The sequence below is a fragment of the Cotesia typhae genome, unplaced genomic scaffold, assembly GCF_013202065.1.
Source record: "Cotesia typhae breed Kobodo isofemale line unplaced genomic scaffold, CoteBio_Ctyphae scaffold_152, whole genome shotgun sequence".
NCBI lineage: Eukaryota > Metazoa > Arthropoda > Insecta > Hymenoptera > Braconidae > Cotesia > Cotesia typhae.
The window spans coordinates 5,608,832-5,624,292 of record NW_027423776.1 but is presented as its reverse complement, the minus strand read 5'-3'; the positions used below and the strand labels follow the sequence as shown (position 1 = coordinate 5,624,292).

The 15,461-nt window shown below is 29.7% G+C and overlaps 6 protein-coding genes across 7 annotated transcripts; 4 read left to right on the top strand and 2 right to left on the bottom strand.

Annotated features, from left to right (window-relative positions):
• Positions 1-73: 73 nt before the first annotated feature.
• Positions 74-996, top strand: LOC141536516 (small ribosomal subunit protein eS19A-like). The gene is made up of 3 exons (XM_074257094.1): positions 74-122; positions 372-442; positions 552-996. The coding sequence occupies exons 2-3, from the start codon at positions 372-374 to the stop codon at positions 943-945; spliced, it is 465 nt and encodes a 154-aa protein (XP_074113195.1). The 5' UTR covers positions 74-122; the 3' UTR covers positions 946-996.
• A 626-nt stretch (positions 997-1,622) lies between these two features.
• Positions 1,623-2,994, top strand: Rps18 (ribosomal protein S18). Its single transcript, XM_074255674.1, has 4 exons — positions 1,623-1,728; positions 2,109-2,294; positions 2,400-2,501; positions 2,767-2,994. Exons 1-4 carry the CDS (start codon positions 1,726-1,728, stop codon positions 2,932-2,934), a joined length of 459 nt encoding a protein of 152 aa, XP_074111775.1. The 5' UTR covers positions 1,623-1,725; the 3' UTR covers positions 2,935-2,994.
• An 897-nt stretch (positions 2,995-3,891) lies between these two features.
• Positions 3,892-8,057, top strand: LOC141535704 (putative ATP-dependent RNA helicase TDRD12). Its single transcript, XM_074255795.1, has 5 exons — positions 3,892-4,091; positions 4,361-4,560; positions 4,637-6,979; positions 7,064-7,246; positions 7,310-8,057. Exons 1-5 carry the CDS (start codon positions 4,088-4,090, stop codon positions 7,505-7,507), a joined length of 2,928 nt encoding a protein of 975 aa, XP_074111896.1. The 5' UTR covers positions 3,892-4,087; the 3' UTR covers positions 7,508-8,057.
• Positions 8,058-8,165: 108 nt separating this feature from the next.
• Positions 8,166-11,221, bottom strand: LOC141536631 (uncharacterized). 2 transcript variants are annotated; one of them, XM_074257285.1, is made up of 7 exons: positions 10,726-11,221; positions 9,857-10,035; positions 9,586-9,777; positions 9,223-9,422; positions 8,740-8,975; positions 8,549-8,656; positions 8,166-8,468 (listed from the first exon to the last, which is right to left on the bottom strand). In XM_074257285.1, the coding sequence occupies exons 1-7, from the start codon at positions 10,817-10,819 to the stop codon at positions 8,335-8,337; spliced, it is 1,143 nt and encodes a 380-aa protein (XP_074113386.1). In that variant the 5' UTR covers positions 10,820-11,221; the 3' UTR covers positions 8,166-8,334. The 2 variants fall into 2 exon arrangements, with proteins under 2 accessions (XP_074113386.1, XP_074113385.1); XM_074257284.1 differs by having other exon boundaries at positions 8,166-8,486; positions 10,726-11,219.
• A 198-nt stretch (positions 11,222-11,419) lies between these two features.
• Positions 11,420-14,374, top strand: LOC141536626 (FAD-dependent oxidoreductase domain-containing protein 1). Its single transcript, XM_074257274.1, has 5 exons — positions 11,420-11,673; positions 12,172-12,504; positions 12,592-13,104; positions 13,180-13,325; positions 13,805-14,374. Exons 1-5 carry the CDS (start codon positions 11,581-11,583, stop codon positions 14,313-14,315), a joined length of 1,596 nt encoding a protein of 531 aa, XP_074113375.1. The 5' UTR covers positions 11,420-11,580; the 3' UTR covers positions 14,316-14,374.
• LOC141536635 (calcium load-activated calcium channel) lies at positions 14,355-15,416 on the bottom strand. Its single transcript, XM_074257291.1, has 4 exons — positions 15,213-15,416; positions 15,047-15,124; positions 14,643-14,962; positions 14,355-14,563 (listed from the first exon to the last, which is right to left on the bottom strand). Exons 1-4 carry the CDS (start codon positions 15,271-15,273, stop codon positions 14,471-14,473), a joined length of 552 nt encoding a protein of 183 aa, XP_074113392.1. The 5' UTR covers positions 15,274-15,416; the 3' UTR covers positions 14,355-14,470.
• Between the last annotated feature and the right edge of the window lie 45 nt (positions 15,417-15,461).

Here is a 15,461-nt window from a genome sequence, read left to right as displayed (position 1 = left end):
CATTTATCGGCTGCGTTTATTTTACTATAGTAAAATTAAACTAACTATATAAATGCCTAGCGTATACTAACTTGGCTAAAAACATTCTTTTTTAGATTCTTTTGGTTAGAATCGCTATTAAGGTTTGTTATATCCGTATTTATTAATCTTTTTAATTAAATAAATAACAACAAAAATAACTGTAAACATAACAAATATTTTTTTTATTATTTTATCTTTCATTTAAAATATTAAGAACTCTAATTTTACTTTTTACTTATCCAATAAACTCTAAAACAATACCCGTGAATTTCACACGTGATAACTAGCAAAGTAGTATTTATTTATCCTCATAAAATAATAATTAAATAAATTCTGACAATTAATTACAGATGCCGTCGGTAAATTTAAAAGACATTCCCCAGGACAAAGCCGTTAAAGGTATCGCCTTTTTCCTAAAAAAGTAAGTTTCATTTTATAACCTAACTTTTATTCATGCTGTTGCACAGTACTTGGAATATTTTATGTAAAAATGTCTAATTAAAACTGACTAATGAAAATTTTTACTCCAGGACTGGTAAATTGCGCGTTCCTGACTGGGTAGACATTGTCAAGACAGGCCGACACAAGGAATTGGCGCCCTATGACCCAGACTGGTACTACACAAGATGCGCGGCTCTGATCCGTCACATCTACTTCCGCAGCCCCGTTGGAGTTGGTGCTGTCAGGAAAATCTTCGGTGGCCGTAAGCGCAACGGAACCCACCCGAGCCATTTCTGCGAATCTGCTGGAGGTATTGCTCGCAAAGCCCTCCAGAGCTTGGAGCAGCTTAAGCTCATCGAGAAGACTCCTTTGGGTGGTCGCAAACTCACCAGCCAAGGACGTCGTGATTTGGATCGCATCGCTGCTCAGATTAAAGCTAAATGCAAGAAGCAGATGAAACTCCAGGAGACTCTTGTTCTTTAAATGATTGTATTTTTTTTCAAAAATAAAATTTAAGTTTCCATTCTAAATAAATTTGTTTTTTTATTAAGTAAATGTATTTTTTCTTTTTAATTTAGTAATAAGTAGTTTTTTTTTAAATATTTAAGTACAAAATTTAATGCTTAGTAGTATATTTTTAAAGTAATTGATAGTTAAATCAGGGAAATATAAATATTATATTCGATAAATAAATTATTATGTTGAAAAAAATATAATTTTGATAAATACCAGTATTGTCATTTATTTATTTGTGTTTAAAAAGTTTAAATTTATAATACGCAGTTTTTATTTACAAATAAAATTAATTTATTTTGACATTAAAAAAAATTTTTTTAAATAATTTATATAAAATTTAATTTAGCAGTTATTTATTAATTTTAAGAATTTTTTTTTAACAAATAAATTATGGCGAAAAAATTGACATGTAGAAAATGTAAAAAAATAAAAATGCAATTTTTTAAAAATAATTTTTTTTTTACAAAAATTTTTAAAATTATCAACTATCAGCTCAGTTAATTTTCATCTAACTTTAATGTCATATAATTTATCTATTAAAATTTAATTTAACAATTTTTTATTTTATCAATTGATTTTTAATTTCATCAACCCCCGCGAATCATTCAGAGGTCGCATGTTTCCTCTCCAATACCCGCAATTATAAACTCTACCAAAAGATGGCGCTGAAGTTTCAAAAAGCCGTTGTATAGTGAGGTAAGTACGGATACATGTAAATCAGCCTCTTTTACACTGACGTCGCTCAACATGGTAGGCCATATTTTATTGTTAAATTAAAATAATTAATATCAATTAAATCTTTCCTGTTTTTCACCAAAAAATTGCATATTATCAAACCTAATTTTTTTACTAACAAACTGAATTAATTATTTTTAATCTACCGTTTATCTTTAAACTGCTAGGGCTTAATTTACGGCAGCATGCGTCTTTGAGGTTATGATTTCGCGTATAAAATCATTAGCTTATGATTGTTACTTTTCTTAATAATAATATTTATTTTTGTTGATGGTGAAAATTAATTCAAAATAATTTTTTGGTTTTTTAAAATGAATTTGTAGAATTTTAGTGCTCCGATATATCTAAAGATATTAAAAAAATGGATGATAAATTAAAATTTTTAATGATTTCAGTCGCTCATCATCCCAGAAAAATTCCAGCACATCCTTCGTATCGTTGGTACGAACATTGATGGTAACCGTAACATCATGTTCGCGTTGACCAGCATCAAAGGAGTTGGAAGACGTTACGCCAACATTGTATGCAAGAAGGCTGATATCGATTTAACTAAGCGTGCTGGAGAATGTACCGAAGAGGAGGTAAATTTCTAAATTTAATTACAAATTTTATTAAACGTTAAATAAATACAAGCTTAATAATAATAATAATTTTTTTTTTTTTTTTTTTTTTTTTTTTTTTGATAGGTTGAAAAAATCATCACCATCATGACAAACCCCAGACAATACAAAATCCCAGACTGGTTCCTCAACAGACAAAAGGATATTATTGACGGAAAATACTCCCAGGTATTAATTGTTGACTATATAAATAATAATCCAATCTACTGCACAGATACACGACCAGTTGATTGTATTTTAATTAATCTATTTGGTTGGTAATCTGTGCTAGATAAACTGCATTTTAGTTAACTTGAATATCTATTCATTTATTTGAGTAACTTGTGACTTAGATCAGCATGCAACATTAATATTAATTAATTTGAAATTTTATTTTCAACTTCATCAATGTCGTGTAAAATTATTAATTTTTTATTGTAATTTTTTATCATAGCTCACAAGTTCTAACTTGGACTCTAAATTGCGTGAAGATTTGGAACGCATGAAGAAAATCCGCGCTCACCGTGGTCTTCGTCATTTCTGGGGTCTCCGTGTCCGTGGTCAACACACCAAGACAACTGGACGACGCGGTCGTACTGTTGGTGTGTCCAAGAAGAAGTAATCTGTCATTTTTTTGTATCAAATATTAATATTTGATTATAATAAAAATTTATAAATTCAATATTTGAATCTTTCTTATAGAATTTTCCATCTTATGAATAAATAAAAATTAATAAAATTTATCTTTTATTTTTAATTATATTTAATAAAATTAATTCTCATAATTTTATTTAATATTAATATTAGTATTTAAATAATTTAGTCACTATTAAATTGCAAAAAAATTAGAATTTATCAATAAAAATAATTTTTTTTTATTTAATGCCTGTAACTGAAGTTAGCAGTCAGCTGTTAATTTAAAAAAATTTTTTAATAAATCAATTACAATAAAAAAATGCTTCTAATAATTTTTACTTGTAATTTTTATTAATTTTTACATGTGAAACTTTTTAATTTAATTTTTTTTATAATAATTTAATTGCTATAAATATCTATAAAAATTTTTATATCTATCAACTTCAGTGTCATTTTAATGCTCCAGTTTTTTGAAAATATGAAAAATATTATGATACTAAAATTAAGAGGCATCTGATAATTTTTAGAATTTTTTAGCAAATAAATTATAGCAAGAAAAATGTATTTAAAAAATTCCATCTTCAGAAACTTTAAAAAATTATAAATGAAATTTTTTAAAAGCAATTTTTTATACTTACTTATTTTATTTTTCTTGAAAAATAAAAAAAAAAAAAACGTCAAGCATTTGGTAACTTCAGTGACATAAAATATTATCTTACCTAAAATTTTATTTAAAATATTAAAAAAATATTGAACAATTTTAACTGGTATTATTTGGGATTAAAAATTACACTTAAATTTCTTTGAATGATGGTGTAGTTTAGATTCCATTTGCCAAAATAATTAATCTACAACACCACTGTCGCCATCTATATTTCACACGCTAATGAGATCTGATCAAAAGACGTGGTTTCAAATTTCAGTTTTTTGGTCGACGCTTGTGTTCAGTTTGGTTGTTTACACACGTGGTATTTGGTATCAGCGTCATTCAGTTCTGCAACAAAAAAAAAAAAAAAAATGAAGAACTTAATCAATTAAATATATCAAATTTATTTAAATTAAACAATGGTTGTTTTATTTATTAACTTGTCTATGTTTAATTGTTAATTCGTGTAACTTTTATCATCTGTAAATTAATTATGGGTATGTACACAAAAAAATATCAACAAAATCCTTTGTTTAACTTACTTTTACCAAAATTGTATGTAATATTAAAGTTAGCTGACGTTTTTTAATTTTTTTTTTATTTATTAAATTAGAACTGAAAAATATTTTTAAAAAATTGTACTAATAGTTTTTCAAGTTTTTTACAAATCATAATTTTTAATAATTTTTCAATTAAAAAAATTTTTAAATGTCAGCTAACTTAATTTTCATAAATTAAATTCATATTTTTTTATCACATATTTTAGTTGTTATAAACAATAAAATTCCTCCCCACGCTGTGGAGGTAACTGTAGAAAAACTAACTCACCCAAGCAAGATACTTATCAGAGATGTAAACAAAGTGGAGGAAAAATTAAAAGCTATCAATGAAAAGCTTATCGTAGTTGCTCAGAAGTATAGAAAAACCAAAGAAAATGTTAATTACAATCCAATTCCTCTTGGATCGGTAAGTAAAAATTTTTACATGATCAAAAATTTTTTATTAATTTATCATTTACTAAATTAATATTTTGCAATCATAGCTAGTAATAATTAATAGAGACACTCCTGATGGCATTAATTTACCGGCATGGTATTCTCGAGCTCTAATAATCGGCTACGATCACGACACTCTTAAGTACGCGGCGTTTTTAGTCGACTATGGTGTTAAATTTGACTTGTGCCGCCAGGCACTGATCGTCATCCCAAAAGACGCAATCCCTAACCACTATTTAACTGAAATGGTAAGTTTATACAGAATTATCCCCGCAATCATAAAATCCAGCAACGAAGATTTTGTAGAACTTTTAGCCAAAAAGACTTGGTGTCCAGAAACAATCGATTTAACAAAGCAGTTGGTCTGCGCATCCAAAAAATGTTACTTCGAAGCCCTGGCTTCTGGAAACTCTGGAAAAAAATACGGCGAGCTCTATTTGATCATCGAAAACCAAATTATTTTGCTGAGAAAAGCTTTAGTAAAAGCACACCGAGCAATTTTTGTGAATAACGATCTGCTGGAGGTCAAAAGTAGCGACTCGTTTTCTTCAGCCAAGTCTTTTAGCTCCCCGGCATTTGATTCAGACAATAAGACTGATTCAAATGATACTTCCGCTTCTGTTAATTCGGTGGCTCAACGAGTTGGATTTGAAGAAATATTGGTCAGTGGTAACGAGCAGTGTACTCGCTTACACGATATAGCTAGTGCGAAATTCACTCGACACATCCATTATGCATTGAACAAAATATCCGTGAGAAAATTGAGGAATCTCCAGTCCTACATGTGGCCTGCGATCAGCAAAGGGCTGGATGTGATGGCTGTGGGTCCAGCAAAGAGCGGAAAAACTTTCGGATTTGTCGCGCCGATCGCTAACATGATAATAAAGACACGACAGTACCAAGAAGATGGACAACCTATGGCTTTAATTCTCTGTCCATCTGCGAAAGAAGTCTTGTACACTAAAGAACATTTTCGGTTGCTTCTATCCGAGTACAGCGACATAAAAATAATTGGAGCTTTCAACGGGTGTGAATATCGATCTATCTCAGCTCAAATTTATAATGGATGCCATATTTTCATCGCGACGCCGGCCTTTTTGTTCCGTTATCTCGATGATAAAGACAATTGTGCTCCTGTCAAATTTAACAGCATAAATCATTTGGTAATTGATCATCTTGACGATTTATTAACCAAGCATTTGGACTCTTTGATGCTGCTGTTGAAAAAATACACACCTTTTGAGAAGCAAAAGTCTCAAACTTCACGGCTGATGGCTTTGCAAACGATCGCTGTTGCTAGACAATGGTCCAGGGTGTTAGGAACTTTCACAAAACAATTTTTCAACAATCCATTTTATTGCATTGGTTCTTTTGCAGACGCTACGATTTTTTGTGGGATTCAATTGAGAACCAGGTCTATCCTCAAAGAGAATAAGCTTGCCAAGACTGAGGAATTGTTGGAGAAACATTACAAGCTGGTTAAGACGATGATAGTTTGTGCAGAAGGCGAAGAAGCGCGTGAGCTGAATGATTATTTGGTGAGTAAAGGTATTCGCACTCTGTATGTTCCCGAGGAGATGGTCAGAGCCGAGATTGGAGATATCAAGCAGTGTTGGGACAGAGAAATATCTGGAAACTATAGAGTTTTAATTTGCACTGACAAACCTTTACCAACTCTCGAGATAACAAATGTAGACTGGCTGATTCATTACTCGATCGCGGTACCCACTAAGTCAATTTTCCTGTTCCGGTTTTCAACTTTGATAACTAATCTGCAGAACAAGTCGACCAGCACTGAGGTCACTATTTTTATCGACGAAAGTAATGACATCCAACTTAGAGGTATTCTGAATTTAGTCGAACGCTCTGGCTACAAATTGTCTGCTGAGCAGAAGGATGCCTTTGAGCGAGTTTATGTTAATTTAGAACGCCAGAAGAAAGCTCACCCGATTTGCGATGGAATAAAAGCGTTTGGAACCTGTGAAAAAGGAAACGCTTGCTTGTACAGGCATTGTTTTGTTGCTGAAGCTGATGCCCCGACAACGCCAGTGAAGGTTGGAGATAAAATAAAAATAAATATTACTTATCTTCATGATGCAACCCATTTCTCAGCGAAGATCCAAGAGTATGTTGATAGCGAGGGAACGAGACACCTGATTTCGCCGGCTGCGCATATTGAAATTGAATCGAAGGTTTATCAGTACTTTGCAGCGACTCGCAACAGACGCAAGTGTCGTACTGTTGAAATTGGAGGGATTTACGGGTATGATGAGAGGCTTGATGAGTATTGTAGAGCACAAGTTATTAATATTGTTAAAAAGGTTGATGATGTACCTCAAATTGTTGATTTGAGAAATATTGATTCTGGATTGGTTTATACTAACCAAAATGTAAGTAATTTTTATTTATTTAATTTTTTATTAATTAATTTACTGAAATTGAAAATTTACTAATTGGTTTATTTTTTTATGCAGGTGAGTCGGTTAAGAGAATTACCCCAAGAATTGGCAGAAGCTCCTGCTCATATTGTTGAAGTGTTCCTAGTTAACGTATCGCCTTATGACAAAGAAATCGACTGGAATGTTGGGGCTAATCAAGCTAGCAAAAGCTGGTTTACTGAACATTTGGAAGCTCCTTGTACTTCATTGAGAGGAACAGTAAGTATTTTTGATAAAATATTGTTCATAAATTTTTTACTAATTATTTTTTTTACTTTTCAGGTTGTTTTACATTTTGGAAATACGGTCTGGGTTGATCCATTGGAAGTACGAATGCAAATCAGCATTGCTAATAAAGAATTGCAGAAAAGTTCTTTGAAGGACTTCTTGATCAAGAAGAAATTCGGTGTTGCGAATGATAATCACATTCAGACACTCAAAAAAATGTGCAATTATGCAGATATGTTAGAATTAGAGTAGAGCTCTAAGAATTTATTCATTTACGACGTTAAATAGTTAATTTTATTGTTATTAGGTAACAAGATAAAGATTTTACTTAATGAATTTTTTAAGAGATAAAAAATAATTTGTTTTATGGGAAGAATTGAAAGATTATTGAGAAAAAATATTTTTACTTTCGTATTAATATTGTTGGGATTTTATTGAAAAAATTAAAAAAAAAAAAAAAAACGTCTAGTTGTCAAATTCTGTAGGTTACAGAACGTGTGTATCGCTTTTTCGAATTATCATATTGTGAAAAAATGAATTTACATTGAAAAATCATGATTGAAGTTAGCAGACACTTGACAATTTATTTTTTTCGATAAATAAACTGGACACAGAAAATTATTTTTAAAAAATTGCATTTATAATTTTTGAGAGCTTCTAAAGATAAAATTTTTTAAATAAATTTTTCTTGCTATAATTTAGTTAAAAAAAATTCTAAAAATTATTAGATGTCTTTCAACTTCATTATTGTAAAAAATTAATGTCAAGTTCAAATAAAAATAATATAAAGTAAGTTATTCACTTATATCAACGTATAATAATCTTTCATGAATTAAAATTTTATATTTAATTTTTTACGTTTAATTCAATAAATATTTGTAATATATATGTGAGGATTAATTTATTTTTTTAAAAGATAAAAAATATATTTTTTTTATTTCTTTTTCAAGCTCCATGCTTTCTCATTAATTCGTTAATATTTAATTTTTTATTTGGTATGAAAAATAGATTTTACAAGATAAAAAAATATATGATATAAATTCTACAAGATTTTCACAAGTTAATCGTCGAAGTTTCAATTAAAAAGACAAATAAGATGGATTTTGAATTTTCCATTGCGTGCAGCTACTGTTACGATCTGTAGATCCGCAACAAGACCAATGTTGAGCTCCAGGATGTCCAAAATGAGCGTGTCCGCATCCTCGATATCCACCTTCAAAAATAAATTCGCCTGACATCTTTTTTAAAGTATTACATTGATTTACTTTTGAACTTCATAACTATCGGACTTACCAGGCATAGTTCCCTGACAGAAACACTCAGTTTCCTTTTTTCCTCCGCTCGAACAAAATGTACAGCAATGAAATACTCCCGGGTGGTTTTCTCCTCTATACACACCACCTAAAAATTTGTTAAAAAAATAGTTTACCGATTAAAATACTCTGCTAGTTCATTAAAGTCTCAGTATGTAATAAAATCCTTACTTATTCCCAAACTTGATTGTACAGGTAATCCTAATTTTTGGAATCTCTTTAGGATTACCTTCGATAGGTAAAGAATCTCTGCTTCTAAACCTTCAGCAAGAAGTTGTTCAGCTAGAGAAATAGCATCTAAAAGATGTCGTGAAGTTTCAAGTCTTCTAAATTCTTCAATCCTTTGTTTCGCTTCTTGGGCATGTAAATATTCTTTTTCATTTTCTTGCAAGTTAGTTGTTTCATTTCTTCAAACAAAAATTGAATGAACAAAATAATTATTAGTAAAAAACTATTAAAAATAAATAATTTAAAAAATTCTTAAAAAGATCTAATTAAAACAATTATTAAAAAGAAATAATTTAAAAAATTCTTAAAAAGAGCTAATTAAAATAATTATTAAAATAATAATTAATTAAAATTTTTATTAAAAATAAACAATTAAATTAATTAATTGAAAAAAAATAATATGAAGATAAAAAAAATTCAACTTACAGAAAACTACATCGTTTTCGATACAAATTCGCCGCCGAAAAAGATTTCGGTGTATAATTCACAAGAAGACTATTCAATAAAATTCTAGCATCTTTAACTGCATTAGCTAGTATTCTCGCAGCAGTCCTACCCGCTGTTTTATGATTCTCACACGCATGTCCTCGGTGTGATTCTCTCCACATGCACTCGCAGCAAGTTACCTACAATAAATGACAAAAATAATTACCCATTAATTATCAGATTATCACGAATCATTATCACAATACAAGGTGTTAATGCAAAGACAAAATATAAATGCAGTAAGAAGTATATATAGCGCGATATTATTAAACAGTAAACGAACGTGTGACATATGACTCAAACCTGTTGGCAAGCGATGCAGTAAAATTTCAGCGAGTGTTGAGGATGATCTAGACATACGTTCGTTCGTCTGAACCGTTTAGCTTGCCAAAGAGCTACTATCTCATGTGTTCCAGTTCTCGTTCGTATTTTCTGATGCTCTGCGCCACAATTTTTGCAGAAGTTTCTCAAACAAGTTGAGCAATGTAGTAAAGCCTAAAAAAATTTTATGTTTTAAGTAATAATTCATCAAAATAAATATATTTTAATTTTAATTGGGATTGAATATATTTACCTGGACTTGACCGTGACATCCATCGCAGTAACACAGCAGCTGTTGAGTGATGATAGCATCCATGAGAATTCGATGCTGAAGAGGATAATGAGGTGGTGGTAGTGGTTTTTCTGGTGATGAAAATGGATGATCGCAGGTTGGACAGCCTTTGGTCTCATCACGACGTCTCCAGGGCGAGTCTTTTTATTTTCAATAAATCAAAATTAATGTAGCACATCTTTAATCATTTTTTAAATTTTATAACAAATAAATTATAGCAAAAAAAAAAAATAAAAAAAAATTGACATCTAGAAATTAAAAAAAAAAAAAAAAATGAAATTTTTTAAAAATATTTTTTTTGGAAGAAATCTTCTTATTAAATAAAATTAAAAAATTATCAAGTGACAGCTAATTTGAATATCATTTTCAACTAACAAACTGATAGAATTTTTTTAAAAATTAAAGGTTGTATTAAATGACACTGAAGTTGACAGACAAAAAATATTCTTAGAATTATATGGCAATTAAATTATTAATGAAAATTAACTTAGCTGGTTTTTTTAAATTTTTAAATGTCAATTTTTTTTACCATAATTTATTTGTTACAAAAATTCTTAAAATTATCAACTATCTGCTAAGTTAATTTTCATAAAAAAATTTAAAAAAAATTGACATTTAGAAATTTTAAAAAACTACAAATGCAATTTTTTAAAAATAATTTTTTGGAGTAAATTTATTCGTTAAAAAAAAATTAAAAAATTGTCATGTGACAGCTAACTTTAATGTAATAAATTATCATTAAAAAAATTTAATTTTTTTAGAAATTTTTTTAATTAACAGCTGACGGCTAACTTTAGTATTATTGTATTAATAGTGTTTTAGAACAGTACCTTCATCTAAAGAGCGACACGCCTTGACGCAGTTCAAGCAGAGTGGATGCAGACAATCTAGGAGACGAGGTTCCTGCATGCGTTGTTGACACATCGGACATCTGGACCAGCTGTCATCTGGCTGGTTTCTTTGATCGTTTAAAACGGAACTTCCAAGTGACGCCAGATTTTTTTTTAATTTTTTAATTGTCAAGTTTGAATTAATGATTTATTAATTAATGATCAATAGTCAATAGTCAACAGCTAACTGCGTCGTCGATCGTTAATATTATAAATGAGATTAGAAGTCGTGCAGTGAAGTGGATGCTAGTCGGCAGTAAACTGGTCCAATACTCCAATGTATATTTCTACAAATAGGTAATCATCAAGACCGCGAAAATGAGCCGCTGGCATTCGAGCGGGGATCAGCTGGGATTCCAGATCGCCGGAAATAGATATTTGAGGTGGATTTATTTTCTCGTGACTCGCTAGTCATCATTACACAAATAAATCTTTATTTAACAGTCCTCTAATTCAAACACGTATTTAGAGAAAAAAGTCTCCAAGGTTTGTTCATTTTAATTTAACTAAAAAATTAATTTGCTTAAATATTGAGGATTAATTTTTTCAGATAGATGAATCATGGCATATTTTTTTATAGTTGTCAAGATTATACGTAAATTCAAATTTACCCGCTCAACTTCACTGTACCACGTGATTCTCGGCTTTCCTAATTTCATTTTAGAGGAAAGAGGTTATATGACAAGAGATTTATTATTTAAAAATAATAATTTGTTGACAAGCATTAAAAAATAATGCTGCAAGTGTTTTTAGTTGGATTATAAGTTTTTAAGTATATTTTTATAAAACTCCACGATGTTACGAAATATTATACGTGGAAGTTCTCTCATATTTCCTAGAACTTGCTCTGCTAGAGCTTTTTCTAGTTCATCAATTGTTTATAACAAGGTAATTTTTTTAATACAAATTATTTTTATCAACAATCATCATCTTGTTACTATTTATTTATTTTTTTTATTCCATTGTACTTTTAATTTTTTTATTTTACGAATTTTTATTTAATTAAAAAAATATGATACTGAAATCAACAAACTTCTTATGATTTTTTAGTTTTTTGTAACAATTAAATTACTATTAAAAAAAAAAAATAGAAATAAAAAAAAAATTAGATGTGCAAACTTTTTAAAATTAATTTTTTTTTGTAATTGGATTTCAATGAAAATAAAAAAAATGGTCAAGTCTCTGCTGATTTCAGTATTAAAAAAACATTAATTAAAAAGTTTCACATGTGAAAATTAATAAATGTTACAAGTGAAAATTTTTAGAAACATTTTTTTATTGTAATTAATTTGTTAAAAACATTTTTTAAATTGACAGCTAACCGCTAACTTCAGTATCATAAAAAATAACTATCACTAATTATTGTATTATATTAATATAATTTAGGACAACCAAGAAGATGATGACTTCAAGAAAAAATTGATAAAAGATAACGAAGGTGATGACTACTGGTCAAAAGAACCTGAAATGGAGCATCCAATTGAAAGAACAGTTCGAGTGATGGGTAGACAAATTCGTGATATAAAAGGAAAAATATTATTCTGGAAACAACCAAAGCCTCCAGAATGGGACGAATGGGAAATAGACTCGACAGGATTCCCGACCCATATAGAAGTTCTTATTATTGGTGGTGGTGTTATGGGAATGTGTACAGCATACTGGATGCAAAAATACGGTGGAAAAGGTTTTCAAGTCGTCGTAATGGAAGATGAACCTCTTGTAAAACAATTTTTTAATTTTTTATGTTAAACATTTTTCTATTAATTAAAAAAAAAATAATAATTATTTAATTCAATGAAATTTTAGGAAAGTTATACGTCTTCAATGCTTATGACAAGCAGTGTCATAACTCAGCAGTTTGCGCTGGAAGAAAACATCGAGTTGTCAATGTACGGGACACAGTTCTTTAGAGACGTTGACAAGTTCTTAGGGTTCGACAAAGAAGACCCGTTAGACGTAGAGTTCAGACCCCATGGTAACTTGATCCTAGCCAGAGAAGAAGATGCTGAGAGACTTGTACAAAATATCAAGCTCCAAAATTCTTGCGGTGTTTCTTCATCTATTTATACTCCAACACAGTTACAGCGAATGTTCCCTTGGCTCAACACCGAAGGAATTGCTCTCGGGTCTATGGGAGACGAACAAGAAGGATCTTTTAATCCTTACGCATTTCTTAAAGCTTTGAGACGCAAAACTAAGGCAATGGGTGTTGAATATGTTACGGCTGAAGCCAAAAAATTCATTTTTAGTAACATTCAAAATTTCTCTGCTCTTTCACCGTCGACTGCTGATTTGTACAGCAAATTAAATCATGTTATAGTAAGAATTTTAATGATATTATTTAAGCTAAATGTTAATTATTGATTACTTTGATTTATTTATTTGAACTGATAGGTAAAAACAGAAGCTGGAGAAAAAAAAGTCTTGCAATTCGCTGTATGTGTAATTGCTGCCGGCGCTAAAAGCGGACATCTTGCTAACCTTATGAAAATTGGACGTACTTGTGGTGTACGTTCTGTTCCATTACCTGTAATTCCAAGGTATAATCATTATTTTAACAAATATTTACATAGTTAATTAATGATACTGAATTTAATAGACATTTAAAAATTTTTGTAACAATTAAATTATTATGAAAAAAAATTTAACAAAAAAATTCCAGTAATTATTTACAAGTGGGGTCCACCGATGCTGGGTCATGTTAATTTTGCTTTTTTTTTTTTTTTTTTTTGTCAAATTGATTAACTTTTTTTTTTTAAGTGTTCGTTTTTATACACTTTTAAAAAAAAAAAAAAAAATATAAAAAAAAATAAAAAATAAATTTTATCCAAAAACATGAAAGCCAAAATTTTTTTCAATTTTTAAGTGGAAACACTACAGAAATTTTAAGTTTTTTTTTTTCATAATAATTGATTGGTTATAAAAATTCCAAGAACTGACAGATGTCTACTAATTTTAATATCATAGTTAATTATATAGAAATTATAAATAAACATTAAAATATTAATCATCGTTTCAGACAAAGACATCTGTGTTATTTTGAAGCACCAGATGGACCAAGTCTCAATTGCCCGGTACTAAACGATCCATCGGGAGTATTTTTCCGACGTGAAAACTTGTCAAATCTATACATGGCGAGTAAAATTCCTGTAAACGAGCAAATAGACCCTTCAGCTGTGACCGTGGATGAAAAAGATCTACCCATTGATGAAGAATACTTCCACAGAGAAATTTTACCTTCGCTTGTGAAGCGAGTGCCGGCGTTTAAAAATAGCAAGCTGATTTCTACCAAAACTGGGTTGTATGATTACAACTACTTTGACGAGAACGGAGTAGTTGGCCAGCATCCTATTTACACGAACATTATGTTCGCTACAGGCTTTGGAGAGACAAGCTTCGTACTTGCACCAGGAGTCGGTCGTGGACTTGCAGAGTACATGAGAAACACAAATTACAAGACAATCGATCAGTTTAGATTGGCCTTCGACCGGTTCATCACGCAAGAACATATGAGAGCTAGAGTTATATAATTGTATTTAATATTAATTAGATGTATTAATAAAAATACGTTGTTAATATTTATGATAAATTTATTTGACTTAAAAAATTATTCGCGGGAATTATGTCACAAGGATTTTGTTCTGATTGTTTCAATTTTTTTTTTTTTTTAAAGCGTTAATGCTTTTTATTTAAATTGTTGAGGTGGTGGCCCGAATATACTCCCACTTTGTTTGCTAGCTGTTCTTGACGGTGCGAATCCAAGTAATTTTTGGATATTCTGCAATAATTATTATTAATTATAATTAGATATAAATTTTTTTAAAATAAAAAGCTGTCAATAAGTTTTTTTTAATTACCTGTCTAATACTCATGGTACATAAAATATAGAGAAAAATAAATGAGCATTCTGTGAAATCATCACCCGGTAAATTTCTATGTGACAGTCCTTGAATCCAAGTGATTGGAACAAATGGTAATTTGGCAACAACTTTTCCATCAAATATACTATTAAACATACTGAGCAATGCTGTAAAAGCGAAACCAATTGCAAACATTGATTTCATTTTAACTAACGATAAATCACGGTTATTATTCTTCAACCTCTCTTCTTCTCTTTCTATTTTTTTCTTCTGTTGCTTGTCTAGTGAGTCTCCATGTGCTTCCTTACGCTTTTCCACTACAAATAGCGACAAATCAATAAAATAAACAATTAATTTATTTATTAATTAATTACAAGTAGAGGTTATAGCAATAAACTTACATTTTTTACTCTGTTTTTCAACTTCAGTTTTCAGCTTTTGATATTTTTCAGTTCTGTACACCATAAGCCACGTTAGGCCTGCAAAAAAAATAATTGTTTAATTTACAATGACAATTAAAAATAAACTTAAATAAAATTAGCCTTAAAAAATGAATTTTTTATTTACCTTCTCCTAATAGAGCTGTACAAACACTTATAAATACAATTAACACCGTATCTGCCCACATTTTTAATTTTAAAAAACTACTAACACCTAAATTTATTGCTAATGTTATCTATAAAATATATAACAAAAAATTAGAACATGTAGAATTATTTTAGTCAACGTCACCGTGTGAACACGTATCTCAGCTGTTGTGTGGCGTGCGCATCAGTATTTAAATCCCTCTATTTACCTTTTCAGCCCGAAATTCAA